The 26,473-nt window shown below is 31.7% G+C and overlaps 2 protein-coding genes across 4 annotated transcripts; both read right to left on the bottom strand.

Moving 5' to 3' along the window:
• Window positions 1–1,908: 1,908 nt before the first annotated feature.
• Window positions 1,909–9,847, bottom strand: LOC105329682 (uncharacterized). Of its 2 annotated transcripts, XM_066067794.1 has the most exons (7): window positions 9,731–9,847; window positions 9,530–9,581; window positions 9,089–9,171; window positions 4,666–4,702; window positions 4,136–4,552; window positions 3,672–4,024; window positions 1,909–3,190 (listed from the first exon to the last, which is right to left on the bottom strand). In XM_066067794.1, the coding sequence occupies exons 1-5, from the start codon at window positions 9,734–9,736 to the stop codon at window positions 4,338–4,340; spliced, it is 393 nt and encodes a 130-aa protein (XP_065923866.1). In that variant the 5' UTR covers window positions 9,737–9,847; the 3' UTR covers window positions 1,909–3,190; window positions 3,672–4,024; window positions 4,136–4,337. The 2 variants fall into 2 exon arrangements, with proteins under 2 accessions (XP_065923866.1, XP_065923863.1); XM_066067791.1 differs by lacking the exons at window positions 4,666–4,702; window positions 9,089–9,171; window positions 9,530–9,581; window positions 9,731–9,847 and having other exon boundaries at window positions 1,911–3,190; window positions 4,136–4,279.
• An 8,659-nt stretch (window positions 9,848–18,506) lies between these two features.
• Window positions 18,507–24,567, bottom strand: LOC105329681 (hypothetical protein). 2 transcript variants are annotated; one of them, XM_034463320.2, is made up of 4 exons: window positions 24,411–24,567; window positions 21,106–21,266; window positions 20,850–20,947; window positions 18,507–19,336 (listed from the first exon to the last, which is right to left on the bottom strand). In XM_034463320.2, exons 1-4 carry the CDS (start codon window positions 24,412–24,414, stop codon window positions 19,105–19,107), a joined length of 495 nt encoding a protein of 164 aa, XP_034319211.2. In that variant the 5' UTR covers window positions 24,415–24,567; the 3' UTR covers window positions 18,507–19,104. The 2 variants fall into 2 exon arrangements, with proteins under 2 accessions (XP_034319211.2, XP_034319212.2); XM_034463321.2 differs by having other exon boundaries at window positions 21,106–21,263; window positions 24,411–24,563.
• Between the last annotated feature and the right edge of the window lie 1,906 nt (window positions 24,568–26,473).

Below are 26,473 nucleotides of genomic sequence, written 5' to 3'. Positions count from 1 at the left end.
CGTAGGTCAATAATACATCAAATTACTGGCAATGATAATTCTATTTTCAATTACAAATCAAATTAGAATTTGACTGATTGCAATGATTTACAAAGACATTAAAATTTTAATGTCTGACAAATAGTTATAAAGCATTCCTTGATCATGATTTTATTTTTGTAGCTGTCTTTGTTTAAAAAAAAACGAACCATCAAAACAAGACCAATGCATTATCATATCTATTAATAAAAACGGCATTTTCATGTTTTTGTTGGAAAGTGAAGAATAAGTCTCAATCTTGTTTACTTGTGAATTAGAGTTATTTGTTTATGATACAAATTTCTGAATTACTGACATTCTAATAAAAAAAAGTGTGCTAATTTTGTATTTGATATTTTGTACTAAATTCTATTTTGCATCTGAGTTTCAACGAGAAACATATAAAAAAAAACTGAATTTGACAACAGCAGGAACTTTAACGACCTAGGAAGTAGGAAAAATTTGTTTGAAACAAAAGCTTTTTTTTTTTACTTTTCACAATGTGAATAAAAACATGACATAGGTCAAAATCAATCAGTTATAAACTATCCACATGTGTATTTTATTTACCTTTTCAGATGGTTAAATAGGAGGAACACTTCTGTGAACATTGTAATAATGGATACCAAAAGATGAAAATGAAACCTTTTCAGCTTAAGGTACCTCACTACACCTACACTTATACTTTTTGAGACACTACGTCACAAGATGGCCATTTAAATGTTTTGTTAAACTGTTTATATCGTTCAATTTCGTTGTATATCGTTGTAGCTCTGTGGTTAAAGTATTGGGTTTCTGAACCGCAGATCATGAGTTCGAATCTGCCTGGAGATTTTGTTTATGTAATTTTCCATCCCAGATTGCATATTGCTTGTCCTATTAGACTTAAATACTTCTTATAAATTATGATATCTATCATAATCAAGTAATTTTCTGCTGATTTGAGAAAATATTTTACGGTGTAGTGAGCCACAAGAAATCGCGAACATGCCCCTTCAAAATGCGTAGACCTTATGATATAATGACAGGTTCTTTGTCACCTTAACTCGATCGTCAATTGAATATCTAGTCCAGCTGATTTCGTTGCCTCCCTTATATAAGAACGCTTTTGAATTACAGACGAGTGCATGCTATTCAAAAGTGTTTTTCACAGCTATCGTTTGACTGATATACATGTATACACCGATTACTTCTCTTCTGTCGTTAACATTGTTTTCAGTCAGAGTTTATGACCCCTTCCCAATCCTGATTTTTTCTATTTGCTTGCTTCAATAACGTTAAAAATGATATAATTGTTTACGTAAACTATTTATTCCCCCCCCTCTTCCCCCGAATTTACCTTCAAACGACGTTTGAGTAATATCAAATTATGCGGAAAGATATATTTAAAAGATTAACTGTAATGTTTAATTAAACTGAACCAAATAAAGAATTAAGTAACTTGATTATGTAATCTTTCTATGAGTAAAATATACACTAAGAAAAACTTAGACGAATATTTAAAAAAGTGAGATATTTTATAGTTAAAAATTTAAAATAAAAGAAAAACACTCTATATTTCCTAATAAATATTTTAATTTATTAATTGAAGTAGACATTCATCTTCAAAAAAAAAACCCCACAACCCAAACCCCCCCCCCCCCCAAAAAAAAAAAAAACCATAGGAAATGCATTCAAATTTCTCTCAAAAATGCAAAGTATATTAAATTGAACAATCATTTTACAAACATGAGATCAAATTAAAAAAAAATATCATTTTCCCATATAAATGAAACCAGATAGCAGTGATTACAATGTACAAGATTTTAGAATAATTAAAAATGTAAATATATTTGAAAAATAATCATGGGTTTTATGAATGAAAAACATCAAATAAAACTTAAGGTATATATGAACAAAAATGAACATGAGTAATTGGTATGAATGAGTTTGAACATAAATTGAAAACAAAATGTATTTTAGTTCTGAAAATGGTAACAAATTTATTTAAAATAAACGAGGATTTGTAAAAAAAATCTTTGATTTTTAGCAAAAAATTGTATCATCTAACAATAAAAAAGGGCAAAAAATATAATAATACTACAATGAAATCAATAAGCTAAGAAATGTCAAATTTTTTGCAGACTTTTTTCAATTAGTTTCGTCATTTGAATGATCAGATTCAGATGAGTCCGACGTGGACGACGATGACGACGACAAATCGTCTTTGAATTTAACTGAGAAATCTTCACCTTGGTCTTCTTCAAAAAGTTGAAGCGCAGTGTGAATACGATAACAGAAGGAAATACTCTTAGCATCATGCCCTTTTGCAGTTGTTGCATATTGTTTTTCGTCATTTGAAGTGGATGTGTTTGCTGTTGCCTGTCTTTGAGCACCATCTAGGTCATGAGGATTTTTATTGGCCTTTTCGTCTTCACTCTCTTCTTCATACACCTTCTGGTTATTAGCGTAGACCATGCCAACAACGTCAACATAGTTTGGCCGCAAAGAAAATACGAGCGATCCACTATCGCCTTCATCAGAAAAGTATTTTCCCATGCCTTCTACAAGAAAAATGTACTCTCTGTTGTTTTCATCCTTTAGCTTATCATAATATTCGGGGCTGACAATATAGCCATTTGTCAAATTAGTTTGGGCTCCAATCTTATGTACGACTCCAAGATTTTCTAAGTTTTCGGAATGGACCCGTGCATTAATTTTCTTTTTCATAGTGTTTCGTAAGGCCACATCGCATTTGTCTAAGAATGTCTCCATAATTTCAATAGCCGCAAAGTCACAACTTTTTTCCCTTGTTGTGAACACACAGTTACCAAACCCATTGCAACCTTGGGCGTTTTCTGTATACGCAACTTGATTTTCAAATGGAAAAACATGATTGCAAGTTAATGCATAGATTTTGCTTGCGTCGTCAGTTTTGGTAACAAATCCGCCTAGTGTTCCAGTTTTATAGTTTTCGTCTACGTTTGGTATTTTTGACAAAAGCGGATCACCCTGCTTCATGGTCGGCTTCTCCATTAATTTTCTCTTTTCTATTTCTAACGGATATTTTGAAAAAAATATCTTGTTTATTTTCATCAACTCAACTTTCAGGTACTCATCGTCAGCTGTCTTTGAGATAAAGACTTTGAAAGTTAAATATCTCCAAATTCCAAAAGAATGCACGCCAGGTTTTCTATAAAACAAAACAAACTGTACTGTTATTTTAAATAGCCTTAAATAATTTAATTCGGTTGCATCCGCAATCATTAATGTTGTATAACATAATTTTGCGCAACAGATCCGCGTGCAAAACGTATGATCTCAATTGACTTTTCATTCAAATTTTGATCAAATTATGTTAATGACAAAATGCTTTTTTTCCTAACGTGGTACGAAAAACAGCATAAGGAATCTAATTAATTTCAAAGTATATTATGTATATATTGTATGAATTGTATAAAACAATGAATTTATTGAAACTAATTCATCTATTTTTAGTCGGCTATCCAAAGATATGTTATAAGTAAGTCAAATAGAAACAGAAACAAACTGATTTTAAGATCTCTTAAAAGATAGGTGGGTTACTGAGGAACGCATGCAACATGATGAATTCCGAAAATTGTATACTGCATTATTGACGTGTCAAAGTTTTACATTTATTTATTTGCGTTTACCTGAATAGGAACTCTTTAACATCATCTGGAATAACAGAGTTGGTACAATTACTCGGTAAAACAGAAGAAGGACTTCTTTTTCTGCTTGTACAAAGCGCCAATTGTTTTCGTATAGCCTGTATTTCAGATAGAATTTCTGAGTGAAGTTCATTCGGGCCTTTGGTTTTTAAGACTTCAAACCAGTCATGTAACATTTGATGAAGTGGTACTACCAAACAGGTAGCGATTGCTTCTTTAATCTGCTCATTGCAAAGGTCAACGAAGATAAACGGATCATCTGCTTCTTTTTTTTCGAGGCAGGAAAAATGTGAATTGACGAAGATCACATGGCATGCTTTTTCTCTACGTAAAATCTTCAAAGTATCCTTTCATTTATGCCGAGTTTACTTTATATAATATAATATAATTTAAAAAATAACTTTTTTTTCGTTTTTGTGAAAAATATTGATAAGAAGATCACATACCGCCAAAGCTGATTCAGAAGACAAGTCATTTTGAAAACATAGAATTGGGGACGCTTCCCAAATGTGGCAGTCATCTGATATTTCTTGTTTCCCTATCCATAGAAATGATACCACATTACATTTATATGAAAAGAACTAAACGTTAACAATTTATTTTAATAATGTTATTGAATTATAAAAAAGGGTCTTCACCTGTTCTTTTTTATATCAGTTTAAGGTCATCTGAGGTAAACGTTCCAGCGATTCCGATTTTTATCATGAAGTGTTTTGGCATTGATACTGAATTATTAGTGATAATTCGCATTAGATCTACTCGAGATTTGCAATTTCGAGTAAGGTGATAGAGGTATGTAAAATTCTTGAAAACACTTCCTGATTTATAATATATATAAGTTATTGCTTGGATAGTAACTTCCTCTGAAATAAACAAAATATTCATTTGTAAATCCATTCCCTTCAAGAATTAAGAAAAATTGCAAAAGATGCTTTTGATCGATTACTTATAATCAATTAATGTATCTTTTTATTACCTGTGTTGCCAGAACTCAATAAATTCATTGGTTTATTCTGTGAACGTGAATAAAAACATTTTAATATTATGCAGTTTATAATAAGATAATTATATAGCAGTTGTGTTTTAATTATAACAACATTGGTTGTATTTCATTCATTTAAACTTGCTCGAATCACCAATTCATTATTTCACATAATTATCTATCAATTTGGCGGTATATACGTTCTTCATTATATTGATTGTGCACATTTTATTATTTTGTTCCGTATGTTGTATTGTACATGTTTGTTCTGGATTGTTATTTGTCTTGGGATTTACCTTTTTGAAAGAAATGATTTATTTCAAAGTGTTTAATTTTGTTTCACGCACGCTCTTTGTTATACAAATTTATATAACATGATTTGGGTTCCCTCTATTAATATAGAGTATGTTCGAAATTATTTACGCAGCACATTTTTAAACTAATGTTAACAAGTTCAACGGGGAAATGGATCCTCGAGACAGACCACCTTGTTGCTGCAAATACTGTGGTACAACAATTTTCGGGATAAGCAATGATGTTTTTGGTTTTTATGGTCGAACGGTGGTTGTTGATTCTTCTTGAATCCCTAAAGATTTCAAAACCTTCTCCAACTCTTACCATAACTCATTTGAGTTTTCAGATGATATTTCCATTTCCAAAAGGACATGGCAGTGGAAGCAAGATTAAACAACCCGTTACCTAATGGCGGCTTTAAAAGGTGTTCAGACGCCAGATGCCTGTTGTACAAGCACACCATCAACACTGACATATTTAGATGCCCCATTATGGGTCGAACTTACAAAATATTGGACAACACGTCTTACCGCAAATACTACTTTGGCAAGGTTTGTTCTAAGCAATTTATTGGGGAAACAGGTGACCTCCGCAAAAAAATCAACAACCACCTCTCGGCCATAAAGACCAAAAAGATCAACAAGCCCATCGCAGAGCTTTTCAATGTGAGATATCACAACTGGGGAGACATTACAGTGGCGTTATTGACCATAATCCTCATTGGAAGGACGCCAGGAAAACTTCAGGATTCACAGACTTAAATCATTCCGACTTAATCTAATGAGCAAGCAAATTAATATCATGAACGTCTCATAGCTACTTATCACCTAATACCTATGTAGTTATTTTATATTACAAATTATCATCGGGGATTTAAATTTTCAATTATTAACCCTGACGTCATTTTTAATTAGCTTAATTAACTTAATCAGGCGTGAAGTTGACAGTCGATTGATTACTCCATAGCAATTTGTTGCAATGCCAATAGCCTTAGGTAGCAAGGGACAGTTTCGAATAAAGTACCCGTCAATATTTTTGTAAAATTGAGAGTTGCTGTACTTGAAGGCTTATGAGTGTTGCTAAAATTCATGAAATGATTTTTAATGATTATCATTAGTTAGAGGGGTGTCTATTGTTGAAATTGATATGCAATATGTAGGCCCCTTATGTTAGGTACATGAGAATCAGAAGTAAAATGCGAAACCTGCGGCTATGACTGTTGTGCTGACTTTACACAGTGAAATTGCAAGTTACAGACGGGAGGTAAAATAACACGAAAAGTAGGTGGATGGGACATTGAAAACTAAACACCGGTAAGTTTGTGACATGTGATAGTGCAACATGCACGCGGTACGGAAGGTCAACCCTCTGCAGGGAATTAGCTGGGGGAGGTCTAAAAAGCTGAAAAATCATGAAAAATTAGCATAAAATGAAAGGGTCAAAATCTCATAAAAACCAGTGTGTAGAGAATTTTACAGGTTTTGATTAGTAATTTTCTTCAGAAATTGGTGATTGGCCTTATAAAGAGTGAATTAAAGGTATTTGTGCTGAATGGGAACTGAGGAAATTCTAGTTACAGAGTTCCGAAGACATGCATCCCTTGGCTACAAAGAATTGTATCAAAAAAACTGTCCCCTGCCACCTTCAAGACTACATGGTATTTTCATATTTCTCCTTTGAGTTTAATTTTGAGTGGATTTTGTACCATAAGTAATACATTTTGTGAAAATGGATGATTTTCTTGGCTGTAGATGTCATGACATGATTTATTAGCCAAAATATTCAAGGGGAGTAACTCCCTCTTCAATGTGTAGAATGACCACCACTAGAGTAAATTGGCTTAGAGAGTAGGCATTTCCTATCCTGATGACAATTAATAGGCTTAAGTTAATTACTGAGATAAGAATAAATACTTTAAAACAGTTTTTATCAATTAAATCATTAAATTTATGAATTTGCAGCCATTTTGCTGTCTGATTTTATGAAATAACATTAATCCACCTGACTTATATCACCCAATTTTTTTAAAACAGCATATTTTTATTTCAAATGAACTTTACATGTAGACAAATGCAGTTATCAAAGTATACAATATGTCAAAAAACTGAAGTTTTTGCTCCTTCCTATCAAAAAATGGTATTTTAGATGTATTTACAGAATTGAAAAAGCCACCCCTTCTTTCCAATGGACTCCATTACCATTACATGTAGGATATGTAAATGTACATTTGACCTTGAAATAACATCTGCTTTGATAATTACTCTTGAAATGAACAAAAAACAACATATTTTTACCCTTTTATTGTATATATGCATCAAAAATGTAGAAAAACATGTAAAATTTGAACATTTTTCATAGAATTCTCATCCGTCCCCAGGTACCCGTGTGTGTTTGAATTTCATTTTAATTCAATGCACACATCACACTTGTAGGTCTTACTAATTTAGCAAAGTTAAAAGGAGACTAGAAACCAGACTATATAAGATATCCACTAAATATGATTATAGGCTTAGTTTTTCATGAAAACAAGAAATCACATGTAGGGCGACATGACTTTTTGTGAATAAAAATGCTACAAATCATCCATTTACCAAAAAAAAAAAATCAATTTTAGATATCAGTGATGGGTGTTTTCAATTATGTGTAAGAAATGACTCAAGGAAACTGCCACAGGTTTCATAATATTAGGTTAAAGTGTTCAAACTAATGCTTCATGTGAAAATCAAAAGATAGGGGGAGGGTATACATGTAAAGGGATTTCTAAGTGATGTGATGCTCTTATCCTAATAATATCAAGCAGATGTATGTAGTATTGAATAAGGTTTCTTATTTAAGGAGGTTGAACAACAGTTGACCTCTAAAAGATTAGGTAAAGATGCTTTATTTATGGAGAGCCCTGTGAATCTGTGTTAAACAGAGGAGAGTGGAAATGGTGGGTTCACTTAAATGGCCATATTTTTATTAAACCTCAATGGAATTGGCAAAATGTGGTGTACTTTTTTTCAGAATAGCATAAGCTTTTTAATTTTAAGACAAGATGACTTTTCAGAGAATGTTAGTGTATGTTAAAGGTAGCAAGGGACAGTTTCGAATAAAGTACCCGTCAATATTTTTGTAAAATTGAGAGTTGCTGTACTTGAAGGCTTATGAGTGTTGCTAAAATTCATGAAATGATTTTTAATGATTATCATTAGTTAGAGGGGTGTCTATTGTTGAAATTGATATGAAATATGTAGGCCCCTTATGTTAGGTACATGAGAATCAGAAGTAAAATGCGAAACCTGCGGCTATGACTGTTGTGCTGACTTTACACAGTGAAATTGCAAGTTACAGACGGGAGGTAAAATAACACGAAAAGTAGGTGGATGGGACATTGAAAACTAAACACCGGTAAGTTTGTGACATGTGATAGTGCAACATGCACGCGGTACGGAAGGTCAACCCTCTGCAGGGAATTAGCTGGGGGAGGTCTAAAAAGCTGAAAAATCATGAAAAATTAGCAAAAGATGAAAGGGTCAAAATCTCATAAAAACCAGTGTGTAGAGAATTTTACAGGTTTTGATTAGTAATTTTCTTCAGAAATTGGTGATTGGCCTTATAAAGAGTGAATTAAAGGTATTTGTGCTGAATGGGAACTGAGGAAATTCTAGTTACAGAGTTCCGAAGACATGCATCCCTTGGCTACAAAGAATTGTATCAAAAAAACTGTCCCCTGCCACCTTATCAACATTGATTATCAAAACCGTAGTAATTATAGTTTCTTCAGCAGTGTGATTTATAGTGCTAGATTTTGTTTTCATTGTGTTTGCCCATAAATATATATATATATATATATAATATTTATATATATATATATATATATATATATATATATATATATATATATATATATATATATATATATATATATATATATATATATATATATATATATATATATATATATATATGGACTTTTGATATGAAAAAGTTTTTTCGCCTTTTGGACTTGTATACTTCACATGCACCATACATCTGCCAAAATCAAGTAATTCTCTGCTGATAAGAGAAACTCTTTCCAAGTGTAGAGCGTCATCTTAGAATTATATTCAACGAACAATATACATGTGTATTTTGAAAATACCTGTTCTTGTCTTCTTTCACTGAATTTTTGTGGAATTGAAATCAGTGCTCTTGAAGTTTCTGGCCTTGCACTCTGACTTATCTCTGCAAAAAACAAATAGTTTTTTTGCTTTATAAAATTGGTCGATTAATTTTGATAGGCGTTTTTGAGGTTTTACATTTTTATTGATAGATGTATTATGTCACGTATTATATAAAATGATATATGTACAGTAGATTAGTATAATGACATTTTATAACCAAATTCAGTAAACTAAAACCATATTCTAACAGCTTTGAATTCAAATTAAGAAGTTGAATTAGATACGACAGTTATGAATTTGAAATAGAATTAAACATATGTGATCCCAAATGGAAATGTAGAGAAGATTGTTAATTAAACGACAGATCTTATCTTACAGAAGCAAGTAGAATATGATTTCGTTGCACTTTATTGTTTTACCTGTGGAGGTCAGTTGAAATTTATTAAGGTCTGGAAGTGTATTCTCAATGACCTGAACGAAAAAAAAGTATTTCGGTATTAATCTGAATAGTTCATTATATGGAAATAATACAAACATGTTATTGATTCCTTACACATTTGTGCACTGTTTGCCCATTTATATTCAATACAAATGATATAACTGTTAAATAATATATGTACCTCCATAGTAATCTTTGTTGGCAGTTGAAATGCTTTAAATCAGACGACGCTCATTCTTGACTATCTAAATATAAATCATAGATAAATTTATTTTTTAATATTTAAACAATAACTAAATTCGAATTAAAGCAACTATTAAAGGACTGCGAACGATAGCATTGTCCAGCCGCCTAACTAAAAGTCATTTTTTGAAAGTTGTCTGATTAAAGTTATTTTTTTTTATAATAATGTAAACATTTATGTATATTTTCATAAAATATAAATGATTTGGTAAAACAAAGAGAGATCACTTTATATTTTGGGTTAAAATAGCTCATTTCATAAGAGAAAATAACGGAAAATGGAAATGTTCTTTAGAACCCCCCCCCCCCCCCCCTCGTGAAACAAGAATTCCTTTTGAGGGGTTTAACTATTGTTATTTAGCATATTTTTACCAAAGGGTTTGTGTTTCACAGGAGGAACATATGTCTACAGACCGAAATACATCAAAAAAAAAAAAAGAAATTTGCTCAGTAAATTTTCGAAAAACAATTAACAGATATGAATTTTATTGAAATTTTACTTAAATATATATCGAAAATATGTAATATTAAGTTTTTACGCACATATTGGCCGCTAAATAATATTTCCTCACTTTATAGAGACTGACTTAAATGAATTTCTTTTAAGAACCCCGCGTTAGCAAAAGTTTTGTTTAAAGATAAATAATTTGATTACAAATTTTATTTTGGTCTAATTTGATTAGGATTTGATTATAGTTTTACGTAGAAAACTTAGTTTTTGAATATCTGACAGAAATTCCGAAATATTTGGACGTAAAAATGTAGGTGGGAAACGGGCGTTAGCGTTCGCAGTTCTTAGATTTTTGATTTGACGGTTAAATTAAAAATACGTTAGAGATTAAATTATAAGCATTTTGATATTTTTATGCGAGATTTTGGTGATAAGCTTTATTGTTTGCGTATCGTGTCTTGCAGGAGAACTGAATTCTTCCAATTAAAGAAATTATGACAGATTGGCTTCACTTAATGAATTCATAATCATCCCAATATACTTTTTGAAATTAAGTAAAAAAAAAAATACACAATCGAATAACGAATTCATGCTCACCTATTTTGATACAGCTTTGCAAACATTTATCAACTAACAAGTCGTGAAGCTATAGCATACGAAGAGTGTAGATGACTAAAGTCTGCCCTGCCTATTTATTGTCAAAGGAGGACGAGTGCGATAAGTCATATATTACATTTTTGTATCACACAGTACCACTGCAGTAACATGTACTTGCATACACTCAAGCAGAAAAAGAGACGACCTGCATATCAGGGTAAACATCCCGATTAATTTTTTTAAGCCTTTAAGTTTGATTGAATAATTACATTACTGTATAAAAGTTTAAATCTCAGGAAAAATGCATCAAAATATGAAATTAATTTACACAAAGCTGTCACTGCATAGTTAACAAAGTAGTGCGAATCGTAATGTGTGCGCAAATAGTAGAATTCGCCGAAAGTCTGATACTATGCAGGTAATCTTCATTAATAGAGAGATCATAATTATTTTAGATGTATAAACCCTTTCTGAGATAAAAAGTCAGGGCTTTATATGTACGTAATACAACATGCACATTAGGTGGTTAAAAGCAGGAGGCTAGAGTGGGTGGAAGATCTAATAATCTTAAGGCTTTCTCGTTTTCGTTGGAAACACATGCAAATGGTCCAGGTATTGTGGTCCTTTTTTGAAAGACTGCAACATGTGTATTTTTTTATACGACTCCGTTTCAATTCGCACCCCTAACATGATAGAGTTCGCTGATGCTCTACCTTGGAAATGCCTTGTCAAAAAATCAGGTCTATATTCTATTCGGTATTTAGGTTGAACCTAAGTTGGAACAGTGGCAGGGGTGACATTTGCTGTCAAAACAACTATGATTGGTTTAAATTCTAAGCGCGTTAAAACTTAATAATTGCTACCACGGTTTGTAAGTTCAACCAAGCGTCGTAATAAAAATATAATCTGTAATAGCTGAATGATACTGGAAGGTGACAAACTTTTGAAAATTACATTGATATTTTCAGGTAAACAAATGATTTTAGAGTAAATTTTGATGCTTGTGCAATTTATTCATTATAGCGTTTTAACCTAATTATTATATATTTAACCACATGTTTATTAGTCCCCTACGGGTTTTCAACGGAGGGGACTATAGCTTTCCTCTGAGTCCGTCAGTCCGTCTGTCCGTCCGTCCGTCCGTCTGTCCGCCCGTCCGTCTGTCTGTCCCACTTCAGTTTTCCACACTTTTTTCTTTATGCGTTTGAGGAATAATATGAAATTTGCTGAACGGCTTCAAAATGTCAGATCAAGTTTACACTTTTGTAGCGTCTGGTTGACATATTTCCGAGAAAATTAATTTTTTTATATTCCATTCTTTTATATGCTTATGCAATACTCTCAGAATGCTTGTTTTATCAGTCATCTTTTTTACAAATTTTTTAGGTCATAAAATTTAACTATGGATTAGAGAATGATACTAAGATACACACAGTGCATCTTTTTAATGATACTTTTGTATATCAACTCTTTGCTTCTTGCAACTAATGAGAATGGAATTGTGTAAAATCGTGTCAGTAATAGTGGTTCAAAAGTGTTGCATAAGACGACGCAAATAAACGTGTGTTGAGAGTTTACCACCTTGTTTCTTTAGTGCACTTGGGGTGCTTCTTATCAGTTACATTTCAGGATTGCCATGTTATGATATCAAGGTCTCTGATTTCATATAACATACACCGAATTAATACGTTTAATAAGAAAAGCAGTTATACTGCTTGATAATGCTCCTACGCATGTTTCAGCTTTTCTCGTCAAATGCTAAATGATCTTTTACAATTTTACCTTTTAATTTTTATGTTATAATATCTCAAATGATGCCTCTAAGGATTTATTCATAAATCATAAATAATCCACAAACTTTAAAAGGGGCATGGTCACTTTTTTGGTCCAATCTTTTAAAATTTTATTCTGTATTTAATGCTAGCTAAGTAAGGCATTTCTAATACTCATCCAAAAATTGAGTGTCAGTCGTCGTGTTTTAAGCGAGATACAAATCTTTCAATTCTTTGTCATGTTAACAAAGTTTACGCGATTATTTTATGATTTGAAAATTTAAGGGAATATTCTAGTTAAAAACCTAAAATAATGAATGTCATAAACGCTAGGAACTATCTATTTTTGCTAACAAAGAATTAGAAGAGAGAAAGGTCAGTTTGAAAACAACTTTTGGGAGCATATTAAACCAATGTAAATAAAATCAAAGACACGAACTATCTTTTAATTACCTGACAATGAATTCTGAGCTTGTATTTAGCTTATAACGGTGGCTTTTTGATTTTTATCATTGTAGTGATTCATATTTGGAATTATTCAATTATAAATTTTGGATAGAAAAATATTGAATGGGCTTAATGGGCTCTCCTATATTTACAAAAATGTTTCTGTGGTGCCTTTAATACAATTAATGGTCAACAGAAGGATAACCAAAGTTAACAATCACACAACGGATAGAATACTGCTAAGTAATTTTATTCCATGTCATTTATAAACATTTTAAATAGAGCACTCGGCGTATAATGACTAGTACGTCTTATGTGGTCTTCCGGGGGGCGTTGATCCTCCATAGAAGGGAGTAACATTGACTCCGCCGATGAAAAATCGAGCCACACAGCCATTGCAGAAACCAATGAAAACATAAGGTTAATTGAAATTATAATTAACATCAAACAGAGAGGGCGGAATGATGGATTAATTGAGGAAAAGATAGATATATATATAGATAGATAGATAGATAGATAAATAGATAGATAGATAGATGGATAGATAGATAGATAGATAGATAGATAGATAGATAGATAGATAGATAGATAGATAGATAGATAGATAGATAGGGAAACAAACTCCGTTTTATGATTGGCTGCAGCTGCGAGTAGCTGTACCAATCGCAGCATTTAAAACAGGCGCTTGTGAATAAACTTTTAAAGAAACACTCGTGTAATTATTTGTTAAACATTCGATGCTTTTAAAAACGTTGAGACAAAAGTGCTCGGGTACAGTGCCTCTCCAATGATGGTCTAACCAGATCGCTTAAAAAATGATATATTTTACTGGGATTGAAGAGAGTTTACAAACTTGACAAGGCTCGCGTGATAGTATAAGGATTATAAAGGTTCAATGAGCAGTATTTTTAAAAATAGTTTTGTCCGCAATATTCACGACGACGATACATGGTTTTATGGCATGACAACTTTCATATATCAGCGATTTTTTTTCACCTCCGGTAAGTTCCCTTACAAACACTATAAACAATGCATACCTTACTTTTCTAGGTTATATATATCTTCATTCCTTATCAATAGCTCCGTTTATTATCTTCCGACAATCACTAGTCAAAATGTAGTCAAGTTGTATTATGTCGTAGAATGTATATAACCGTTTGTTTCATTTGATTACAATGTAAATATTCAAGGGGCGTAACCCAAAATGCTTGCTTGATAGCGCCACCGCATCACTGAGTTTTCGTTATGACATCTACCGAGGGTTTATGGGAAGCAGAGTAGACCGAAAACCCTTGGTTAGCGAAGATGGGCTTTCGTATATGTACAGAACTGTTCTTGTAGTGCGTTACTATATTTAATCAAAGTCAATGAAAGGGTTGCCAAAGTAAACAAACAAACAACAAATAGGATGCTGCTAAGTAATTTTATTTCATGTCATTCGTAAACATGTTAAACAAGTATTCTGAGAGTATTGCATAAGCAATACACGCCCCCTACCGGTTTGTGGAAATTGTGAAAGCAATGCACTGTTATGCAGAATATCGATTCCGAACATTAAAACATTTGAATATAAAAAATTAATTTCCTCGAGAATATGTCAACCAGACGCTACAAAAGTGTAAACTTGATCTGTAGTTTGACATTTTGAAGCTGTTCAGCAAAGAACTATTTATGATATGAGTTAAATTTGGCCCCCATAATTCGCCATTTTTTAAGTGTTTCGGGTACAATAAAAAGTTAACTAATTTTTTAGAAGAGTTGATATAGAATATATTTTTCATATATTTATTTGATTTATTTGCACTCACTGGCAGTATATGACGTCAGAATTGATGCTATTTTTAGAATTCAATCAAAATCAGTCAAAAATTGACATTTTTCTTATCTTTTTACGAATGGGAAACTTAGAACGCATGCTTTAACAACATACATTTTTTTGTCACTTATTAGTCTTGGCTAGATACATTTCTGATTAAAATATTTTGTTTGTTCAAGCATGCGCTCTATGTTTTCTGAAAGAAAAACTGCTTGAAAACAAGCTGTTTTATGCTAAAAATGCAAAAATGGCGGGAAAAGGTTGTCTTTACGATGTCATATTTCTATATTGTGGACACTTGGATCAAAATGAATATCATTTGAACACATCACATATATCTGAACTAAAAAATCAAAGAATTACAGTAAAATGATGATGGTCATTTAAGGGGCCATTTTAGGCCTATATCATATATAGTCCTTTCATATTATTCCTCAAACGCATAAAGAAAAAAAGTGTGGAAAACTGAAGTGGGACAGACAGACAGACGGACGGATAGACAGACGGACTGACGGACGCAGATGAAAGCTATTGTCCCTCTCCGGTGAAAACCGGTAGGGGACTAAAAATATGCGAATGTCGAATATTTATCATAGTTTCTTATAATTAACGTGTATTCGAAAAATTAAAGCGAGGTTATAAAATGTGCTTCTAGCGATTTTATGCTAATGTTAATTCCTCGCGTTTAATCAGGAATCAACAGTAGGTAGATGGAGACATACAGGTAGATAGATAGATAGATAGATAAATAGATAGATAGATAGATAGTAATGCTTCTGTATTACATTAACAGAGCTGACCAACGATACTAAATGCCGATCTTTCCTTTAAAAGGAACACTTGTCACCTATACTCCCATTTGTTTCCCGGCTATTGCTGTATCATGGAGCTGAGAAGATGCGTAACTTCAATATGCATATCTGAAGCCTTTGAGATCGAAAATTTTCGGTGCGACATCGGTCTGCTTAAACTATATTTTACACACATGAAAATTTAACTTTATCTGATCTAAAAAAAAAAAATGATGTCTGTGTTGAATACTTCTGCCCCTTTTGTGCATGTAGTTATGTCGACATGCAAGATAAATATTGTAGATTGGCAAATAATCACGGTGGTTTTAATTTAAGTGTGTTAGCGATTGATCATTTTTCTGTGAAATTAAACCCATCGTGAATACTATCATTAGTTTTCAAAAACGTACCAATGCTTATACTTTGTTCATTGTGCCGTATTATAGTCGTATACAAAGAGAGATAACTCAGATTGTGCATTGCAATGAAATGCGTCATTTAATTTTCATATATTACACATATTAATGCAGTACAGGTGCTTTCACGAGCCATTTCTAATGGATGGGTTTTATTTTAGACAAGCGCATGTCAACTTCAACATTCTCAATGTCGACACATTTTCCCAAAAATCGGCCATTTATTTGGATGCCCAGGGGTTGTAAACTGTCGGTACACGCCGCTGGTACAAACACAACTTAAATAATCTTGTTTTTTTTCTCCGTTAAATTCAGAAGGGACTTGTCTTGGTGTGCCTTATAAACATCAAAAATACACAGTGCTTTTTGCCCCAACGGTAAATCCAATTTGTCACGCATGCGCTCTATGTTTGGAATGATGATTTTCTCGACGTACCCACTTTACTTCAGTGATTTTGCTATGGAATATACCCATGTCTTTGGGCAAATTGCAATTCGGATGACGCTTGTTCGGAGGCCTTGATACAATAGTTGGGAGAAGAGTGAATCAACGGACTTCGTAGCAACCGCTAATACGGCCGTGATTCGTCGCTTGTCGTCAACAACTTTAATTGGCACTTGTTTGGCACCTTAACTAACAATACTAAAATCATTTGTTAAAACTACATATTTTAAAAGAATTTATTTTTAATTTAGAGTAACTGTTGAGGTTTTTGTCGGTCTATTTTCAATTGCATATTTTGCCATTTTCGTTCGCGTTTCAGATGAGTAACTGCCATATTTGTCTCACTTTTTTTTCTTTTTTTCGACTTTCTTATTGCATACAGTTTTAATCTGCTTTTTCAAAGTTCATTTCCAAATAAACTGAATAAAAAAACCTAAAATCGCATTCGTTATATCACACCATAGCATAGATCATTATCTTAACTCGGTTTCAAATGTTTTTATTTGAAAAAAAAATAAATGTTCACATAATAGATTTGTGGTAAACTTTGGCTTCTTGTTATTTTACTTCGAAATGAGTGGAACTCTTCTGTGTATGGATGCGTTGTTGTTCAAATCTCATAGCATACCATAGCATACATGTAGCATACCATATCATGAAGCCCTTCATTTCAATTTCTCATAGCATAGCATAGCATACAAATCTCAAAGCATAGCATACAAATCTCATAGCATATCATTAAAATGGCATACCATAGCATATTTTATTAGCATAGCATACAATTGTAAAAGATATGCATGAAATGACTGTATTCCGTTATGTTCATCGTAGACAAAATTGCAATAATTTCGTAAAATGTATGGATACCAGGAAGATTCTTTTTAACTTTATTGTATTCATAAAGTTTGAAGTAAAAAAACATTTGATGATGAAAAAATGCTTTGAGGATGGGGATCGGATAACTTAAATATCGTTGTCTCTCTAGTGAAGAGGAGGATGATTTGTCCATGGCTATGTCTACTGCGCAACATATTACTCTCTAAGCTGTCTCTTACGAATAACACAAATATGGTTTGCTTATTACATTAAAGATCGGCAAAACTCGGACACATATTGATATCTTATTATATTAAAGATCGGCAAAACTCGGACACATATCGATTTCTTATTATATTAAAGATCGGCAAAACTCGGATACATATCGATTTCTTATTTCATTAAAGATCTGCAAAACTGGGACACATATGGATTTCTTATTACATTAAAGATCGGCAAAACTCGGACACATATGGTATTCTTATTACATTAAAGATCGGCAAAACTCGGAGATCAGCTGCAGCTGGGATTTTAAGCACACCTATTTGAGCTGTGTGTTCTTATCTCATGCTAGTGAAACGAGGACTTTTTAAACTAAATTAGCTTAATCAAATAAAAAAAATTAAGAACAAAATGTTTTTGTTTTACTTGTTCTTAAGTTATACTTTAATACTTTAGTTCCAAAATAAGTATACTTTAAAGATTTCCATGCAGGTTTATATACGTTAAAACAAATATCAGACTGACTCACTCTCTAATTCCAGATTTATTATTTTTGTTATTTTTTGTTTTTAAAGGGGCATGGTCACGATTTTAATATTTACAATGCTGCAGAAAGGCATTTGTAATAGGCAACAGACATTCGAGTGTCATTTGTTGAGTTATAAGCAAGTTACAGGGCTTGAAATTCTTCGCTGTGTAAACAAAGCGTTTGTTTACATTTTGAACGTTGAAGTAAAAAATTTCAGTTTTAAAAAGATAAACAAATCAGCTGGAAAAAGATTTTTTTTATAACTACAAATGACTCTCAAATTTTATTTGATCATTAGAAATGCATTTGTAAAGCATTGTAAATAATAAAAACATGAAAATAGAATTCGACCAAAATCACGACCATGCCCCTTTGATAGATCATAAACAAACATTAATTCAACTCAAAAATGTATAAATTATAAAAAGAATATTTTTATTAAATTGCAGAATGTAACAGAACCACTAATATGAAATCAAGAGAATTCTACCGTTCTCGCTTTAATGTGATGAATGTTGAATTTGATTCTTTGTAATTGACAAGTTTTCTGATACATCGTAAAGTATTAAAATAAACATGCTGACTAGGTTGGACATATAACAATTCGCTTATGATTATAAGAATAAGAAGACATGTAATATTTATAATTCTGATAAAAGTTTAGAGTGCGGGTATATATTTGGATCATTGAATATTTTTAGTAGTTCTTTGACCTTTTCCTTATTTCAATATATTTCAAAAATCATCTCTTTCTTATTCTAAAATTAACTTTTGGTCTTCTTCATCTGCAAATATCAATTTTATACTAATTTTTCTTGATTTTGTTCTTGAGCGAATCCGCAAAATTAAATGTTGATTTTTCTAACCAATGACACATATTTTATTAGTAAGATCATTGGGCACAAACTTACATATTCTTAAAACTTTGAGATTTTAACCTTATGCAAAAAAATGATGCCAAAGAAATCAATGATACCATTGAAATAATTTTTTTCTTTTGCAGACATGTTTCAGCAAGAAGGTCCTGCTCCTGCTTGCTCTAACTCCAACAGGTATTTCCGAAGGAATACTTCGTAAGTCACTTTACCATTGCCGTCTATTGGCAGGTTGTTGATTTTCTCCCTATGTTCTTCTGTGAACTCGTCTCCCATCCTTCGCTCGTAACCCTGTAATATTTGTTCTCTAGTCGCTGTATCATTCCCGTCGGCGAACTTCATGAAAAATTCTCTCTGTCGGGATGTGCTGAAATAATAATTGATATATGCTTGGGGATATACATAATTACTTTTTTTAAACTTCAAAAATGATTTCTTTACCATCTATATTCAAAATGTTTTGTATCTTTTATCGAGAACTTTTCTTCTTTTGGATATTTATATACACTGTATAATGAAAACCATCGATGGCCGCTGCAATTGAACCCTCTTTGGAGTTCGTGACAAAATCTATTTCCGTTTATTCAATAAAGAAAATAGTTGAGTTTGTAAAAAAAGTATATATATTATAAGCGTTTCACATTTTTAAGGTATAAAAAAACACATCAACAGGACGGGACACCATTTGAATGGCAGAAGGGTGTCTTGTGAAGTTTAAAAATAATTCTAGCTTGAGCATGTCGATCTTTTCTAGAATATATATTTAAAATGATATAGTGATGACACAACACAAAAGTGTTTTCCCGTTAACATTAATAATCAGGTGCCTTGAATATTTTTTTCAAAATCAAATTTTATCTCAATAAACCAATCTGTGGTTAATGCTTCCCCTCATATCGATTGATGGGAATTTATTTTATCCAATTTACATGTAAGGATGCAGCATATACGACTTAGTTTTGAAAAAAAAATATTTTGTTCTAGGATTAATCATTCGTTTTTATTCACCTCTTTTAAAGTGACATATGGTGATAATGAACAGTGTTCAAAATCAGAAGTCTAAAGAAAAATGCAAAACAGGGGCTGAGCAAACAGTGACCTCTAAATAACCAAGAGGTACATTTAGGACCTGATACCATTGAATGAAACCCGGGCATTGAGGAGTAACTGGTCACGCCAGCCGTGTGCTTTTTGTCGAATATGTAATGACTTACAATATAACGGGAACAGTTTCAAAGCTGTTTAATGAAATACTTTGATAGTACTTTACGATAGAAGTTAACACAAATATCCTCTACGTCTGCACACTGTATGTACACTAACTTAAAAATAAACAAGAATTCTGAAACATATGCCTTATTTTTTTTTATGGATAAAATTGATATCTATGTGGTAGAACAGATTTATTTCTTTTATTTCATATGTATTTATTGGTTTTTGGGTTTTTCTAGTTTCGTTTTGTGCAGTATATTCTTAATTATAATTCATTTTAAGTTTTATTGCGCGCATATGGTTCTTTTAAAAATTTTATTTGTTCCAATAATTATCAAATAAATTTGATTTTCTACAAATAAGTAACCGTTCAAACTACGTAAAATTGTGTAAAACTGCAATTTTAACGTCATCGGTCAATCCAGCGTATCAAATACGATCAAATACGATAAAGTATAAACTTTGCACTAAAAATAGCCCTAATCACTCCCTGTAGCAAAGAAATATATAAGTAAATATAATGTTAGCATACCACAAGATGCAGCTGATAAACTTTAAAACTTATAATATGTTAAATATGTTAAATAAAAACGGCTGGCATGGATTTCCTTACTGCTCGGTTACACATGTATCATACTTTTGTAAAATAATTATATAATAAAACATACCGTTCTCTGACCCCAGGGTGATTCATATAAGACAAATGTTGCTCTATAGTAATGTTCATTGATCTATCTCTTTCCTGTATAATAGATTTCAACAGCGTCTGAAAAAAATAAATATTTAATGATATAATAAACAAAATGCAACGTTCTCGGTTAGTATAAAATAACAATTGCCATAACATAACTTTTGTAGATGATATCAAATAATGATGTCTTTTTAACATCAATATATGTACTTACTTTTTTAATGAATACTTACGACTATTTCGCACTTATCTCCGTATTGGAGAAATTTAAAGAGGTTAATATATTCATCCATCGTCATCGTAAGGGACCCGTGGCGCTTATTGACCATGGCATTAAATTCAGCCTTAAAAAATTTAGTTTCGTGGTCCTCTGGGCTATTCATGTCTGGTTCTGCTAAAGTTTACCATGAAATATTTTAATGACGCTGTCAATATGAGTATTCAGTTTAATACAGTTCAATTCAATTCTAAAATAAAACACAATTTTGCATTTCTTATATAACGATTGTTGCGTTTGAACGGGTTCTAAAAAATAAAAAAATAAATATAACAACTTCGATGAAATATTTGTCTTATTCACCATTCATATATAATTTATAAATCAACCTTATTACCTAAGTCCAAATTACAAACCTCCGTTAGAATTTCTCAGAGTTATTTCTGTATTATTAGCATTAAAGTTACTTTTGCCAGTTTGAGTGATTTGTTTTTAGTTTGAGTTCACATATATGAAACAAATGGATATTTAATTTTTCAGATACTTTAAACAATCATGCATACAGGCACGGATGATATACATTGAAACAAACTACTCGGAAATCATTGAAAAGTCGCTCGATATGTTAAAGATTTTATTGTGATTTTTCAGGGGCACATCGTGTGTTTTTTACGAGGTATCATATCTAAATAAATAAATAAATAAATAAATCAATAGATTTCTGGAATCACCCTACCCCTTATTCTTGATTTATAACCTTTTGTGCCAAAGTCTGTTTTGAACCTTCAAAAAGTAATGAATTTTTTAAATTTATTAATTAACATGAACAGATCATTATCAGAATATATATCTGATTATATTAACCGCTTATGATTTTGTACATATACATTTCTAAAATTAAAAATGTTTAATTTCTTCTAGCTCATAAAATCCAGTATCAAGTCATAATAGATAAATGACATCATAGCGATATACAATCAAATCAAATTTAACGTCATAATAGTGGCAAAGCATCATTGCAATGATAGTCACGTGATATGTGTCCTGTTCCCCCTTAATTCATAGCTCCAGATTTCTGAGTGGCTGATATCCCACAATCAAGATAAAAACAACAAACGTTATTTCACCTGCATGTGATCTAGGAAGTCAATAGAATATTTTGTCAATTTATCATTTAATTTTCTCTATGTTGTATAAAAAAATATATGGCCCAAAAAACTAAAGTCTTCGCTTGATAACACTTTATCTGATATGTCCCTATCAATACCTCACTAATTGTAATAAAACAATCATTGCTGGTTTTTTTCGATCAATACGATGATTTAGCTACCTTCAAGGTGAATATTGTTCTTCTCGGACTTCTAAATCATTCTATTGCCCTCAAAACAGCAATTATTGTATTTTTCAGAAAGTGACAAGATATTTAAATCAAAGTACTGATGGGAGTTGATTTTATCGACTATTATTTTTTTTTTAAATCAACGATATGTTATTTTGCTTTGCAAGTTGTTTATAGTCTATATTTGAATTACGCACATATTTATATATGAAATCTCGGACTTTTCCGACAAAGAAATTAGAGAAAACCTAGTACGAATCGTGTTGTATAATATTAAAAAAAATTGATTCCATTAAACTATGTATCATTAATCGAAAATTTCTAAAATTGAAACAATATTGAACTCTAGTCTCGTTCAACCAGATGCTCGATTGTCTCCGTTAATTTCCGACATGCGAAAGATACTCTCCGCCGACACTAGTTCACGTGAAAGCTTGATGATGTGACCTCTAAATATTAACTGACTCTCTGCTTGTCGGAGATTTATAGAGGCAGCCGATGGTTGAACGAGATTATATTGAACTCTGGCGTAAGAATATATACGGCTGCAAATTATATCTACATTGTTCGTACTATTTAAAATCTGACTATTTCAAGGTATTTTTAAATAAGTTTCCTAAAAAATAATGCTTCAGCAAACATTACATTGGATCTATCGATTATTTTTAAGAACTACATGCAAGTCTTGTCAGCGGTGATGATTTGTGCTTAGGTCCAAACACTGTTTCAATTTCGTTTTCCAGAGTAACTGCATAAAAATCAACTCCCAAAAACAATGTACTGGCAATATAAATTTCAAATGTTAAACATCGAAAAAAGCTTTTAATTAACCATTTCTTTCGCAGTATATGAATAAGTTCTAGTTCTTCAGAATGACTAGGCACATTCCTTTTTTAATTTTTTTAGTCTAAAATCCGAGAAAAAAAAATAATGTAAAAATTGGTTTTTCTGAAAAACAACCCGCATTGGTTTTTGTTTAAAAATCAAAACATGATGATATAATTAATAAAATGAATCTTAGAGCTAAAACCCAGTATACCATAAATATCGGTACTAATAACATTTGAGTTGATTAAATTTGAGACCTTGTAACGTCTGTCAATAGTGTCTCAATTATTTTAAACTTTCTCAAACATTCTCTGAGACACATAAAAAACCCCGAAAAAAAACCCATGTTTTACATAAAACATATACTTTTGTATTTCATTTGAAGTAATCTTCATTTTGAAAATAAGTGTATGGAAAAAATGGATTGTACTAGAAAAGATTAAATGCCTTGAGAGATATTCATTAAATTAAGACAGTCTCTTCTACTTAGCTAAAAATACTGAAAGTATGCTTCTTGAAAAATTAGGCTTGACGGACCGTGGACCCATATTCCATCCATTAATAACTATATTTATTGCGCACGATTTTTGGCTTATTATACAAAGTTAGAAACATATTGTTATTTTCATTTAATAAAATCTAAAATATTTATTACTGATTCACCACTTTTTTGCCTCAATCATTTCTTAAACACATCTCAGAAAGTAAGATATGTTAAATGCATGTCAAAATCAAGATTTTTCCTGTAGATAAATTACCCGTCTTCCCTTTACGGGACGAGTGAGGGCGTCCAAACTAAACTAAACTTAAACTATATAAGATAAATATTTCTTACAAAATATTTATCTTATTTAGTTTAGGAAGTTCAAAAAATGAATATAGCAAAAAAATTGGGTTTACAATTTAATAAACTTTAGCCTATTCATTGTCATTGGGATAGGAAATACCTTCTTTCTAAGACAGTTATCTAAAACTGTCCCATTTAACCTAAGCTGTAGATCATTAAATTTTTCGTCTATCAATATTTGCTTACAAGTACAACGATGAAGGCGTTGGAAAGACTGTTTAGTTTACTATATTTTGTTTAAACTGCATATCACTAGTGATTTTTATACCAGTCGAATGATAATTGTCGAGAAAAAAATGTTACTCACTCATTCTGATCCCACACCTCTGTGATTTATCATTTAAGTGTTAGACAATTCAGCAACAACTTTAAAGAAGAAATTTTGAAAACGTAACTCCATGTATATGTTTTCATTTTAAAAAATTTCTCAGGTTATAATGCGATCAAATTGGAAACTATCATTTAAACAGAAAAATTCAGTTTTGTCATTTTTTTCTGAAATCTATATGTAATATAATGTTTAATTTGTTGTAAAATAACCATATAGATAACATAATGGCAAGGTAATTGTGGTCATGATATCCCATATGTGTCTTCTTAGTTGCATTATTTTGAAGGCCATCAATTGTTTACCAGGGATACATTTATCCGCGGTTAGATATTGCATATGTTACTTAATATACATGCATCTACATTTACGTTTACAGAGTACGCAAAGTAAAGTAATGAGTGTGTAATTTAATCTTTTATGATATTACTGCGATGTTTTTTGTTTTTAAAAGACACATTGTTGGAATATCAAATGCACTATGCGCTTTGTGCATGGTGATTTTATCTTCATATTTACTTTAAAATTTAAAATCTTCAAAGAGATTGTTTTACTGAAATCTGGTACTTATAATTGACACCTGGCATGAGAAATCAATATGAATGACCTAATCTCGCTTTAAGATATCAGGAGTGGGATATGAATCACAAAATGATTAAACATAGATTTAAATATCATTCGCAAGTTTTTTGCATAAAGGAAATAAGAATGATATGGTTAAAGAAGTGTAACGATAAGGTTATTGAATAAGAAAACACGTTTTAGAATATAAATAACAAGTTTTTAGTCGAGACGAAGTCGGGGTAGCTTATGCTATAACCCCTTGCGTCCGGGTGTGGTTTAATTTTTTCCCCCATAGAAGCTTTCTAACCGATAAAACCGTTATATACGTACATGTTGTAGCCTTTCTTCTCGGAGGCAAAAAGCTACTATATAGTAGTTTTTCGCTCGCGTTTTTGGATCAGATTTTATAAAAATCATTTTTGAATACTCAGTAAGGACTTAATGTTTGAACACCCAGGTTGCATATACCTGAAGTCCTCTGTACAGGAGGTTGAGTTCCGTTTTACCGATTTAATACCAATGTTGAAAATTGAACATACGTATCATGGAATACATATAACTTAGGTAAATAATTAATAAATAACCTGGTTTGACAAGATGCATATACATAACTTATATGCACAACTCTGTGTTTTGAATATGTAAAAAATCTTGACAAGCAAAATGTAAAAATACTTAACAAAATCATGAAAATCCTAATGTGTGTGTGTGTGTGTGCAGTGTGTATTTGGGGGGCTGGGGGTCGTAGTATTTGCGTTCCACTGTTCATTTCGATTCCTTATTTTTAATTTATTTTTTGATGAAGCTGTAAATACAATAATCAAAATATGTTTCGTTATTCTTCAGTGCTTCTTGAATTGAGTATAAGCTGTAATAATTGTAAGGTTTACATAGGTATGATATTGAATGCAGAATATGTATTTTTATCAAAATTGATTAATGCATATTTTGACAGCGCTAAGCATGATGGAACCACAGCTAACGTATAAATGCAGTGAAGTTTTTTTTACTGACAGAAAATACCAAACTGATTACAAGTATGGCGCCAGAAATATGTTTCACCGAATGTCGAACCCGACTGTAAATGCATGTGGGTAAAATATAAAACTTGTGTTGGCGCAGATAATTTTAATGCATTGATCATAAGAAAAGGAAAATAGAAAAGAAAAAAGATCCGAAGTATTCCAAAAAGTATTCCAAAAAGGAGCAACAAAGGGCGAAAATAAAGTGTGATAATACAAGAATGTAATGAAGGAGCGTGTTTGTGCTCATATCTGGGGTACAAAAACCTGTATTTTTATGCTATGTATTTATAAATTATGTGACCCTTTATTATGAGTAATCAATTTTATCTCAGATATTGAAAATTATTGCCACGAATGGTCCGCCATAAACATGACCGGAGTGTAAAACAGGAGAAAAATCTACTATAAAGTAGGGTTTCCGCCGCGGGGGTAATCTTGCTATAAAAATGGGGA

This window comes from Magallana gigas, chromosome 1 (genome assembly GCF_963853765.1).
Source record: "Magallana gigas chromosome 1, xbMagGiga1.1, whole genome shotgun sequence".
Classification (NCBI taxonomy): domain Eukaryota; kingdom Metazoa; phylum Mollusca; class Bivalvia; order Ostreida; family Ostreidae; genus Magallana; species Magallana gigas.
Note: the sequence above shows the minus strand (reverse complement) of the source record. Positions and strands in the feature narration are given on the sequence as shown.

Excerpts from the sequence above, each read along its gene's own strand:
- LOC105329681 (XM_034463320.2), bottom strand. Across the intron at positions 20,948-21,105 it reads GAGATAAGTGCGAAATAGTC|ACGCTGTTGAAATCTATTAT; the intron begins GTAAGTATTCAT and ends TATTTTTTTCAG. Across the intron at positions 19,337-20,849 it reads CACCCTGGGGTCAGAGAACG|CACATCCCGACAGAGAGAAT; the intron begins GTATGTTTTATT and ends TTATTATTTCAG.
- LOC105329682 (XM_066067791.1), bottom strand. The coding sequence starts at position 3,865 with ATGTTACATGACTGGTTTGAAGTCTTAAAAACCAAAGGCCCGAATGAA. Across the intron at positions 3,191-3,671 it reads GTTAAAGAGTTCCTATTCAG|AAAACCTGGCGTGCATTCTT; the intron begins GTAAACGCAAAT and ends TTTGTTTTATAG.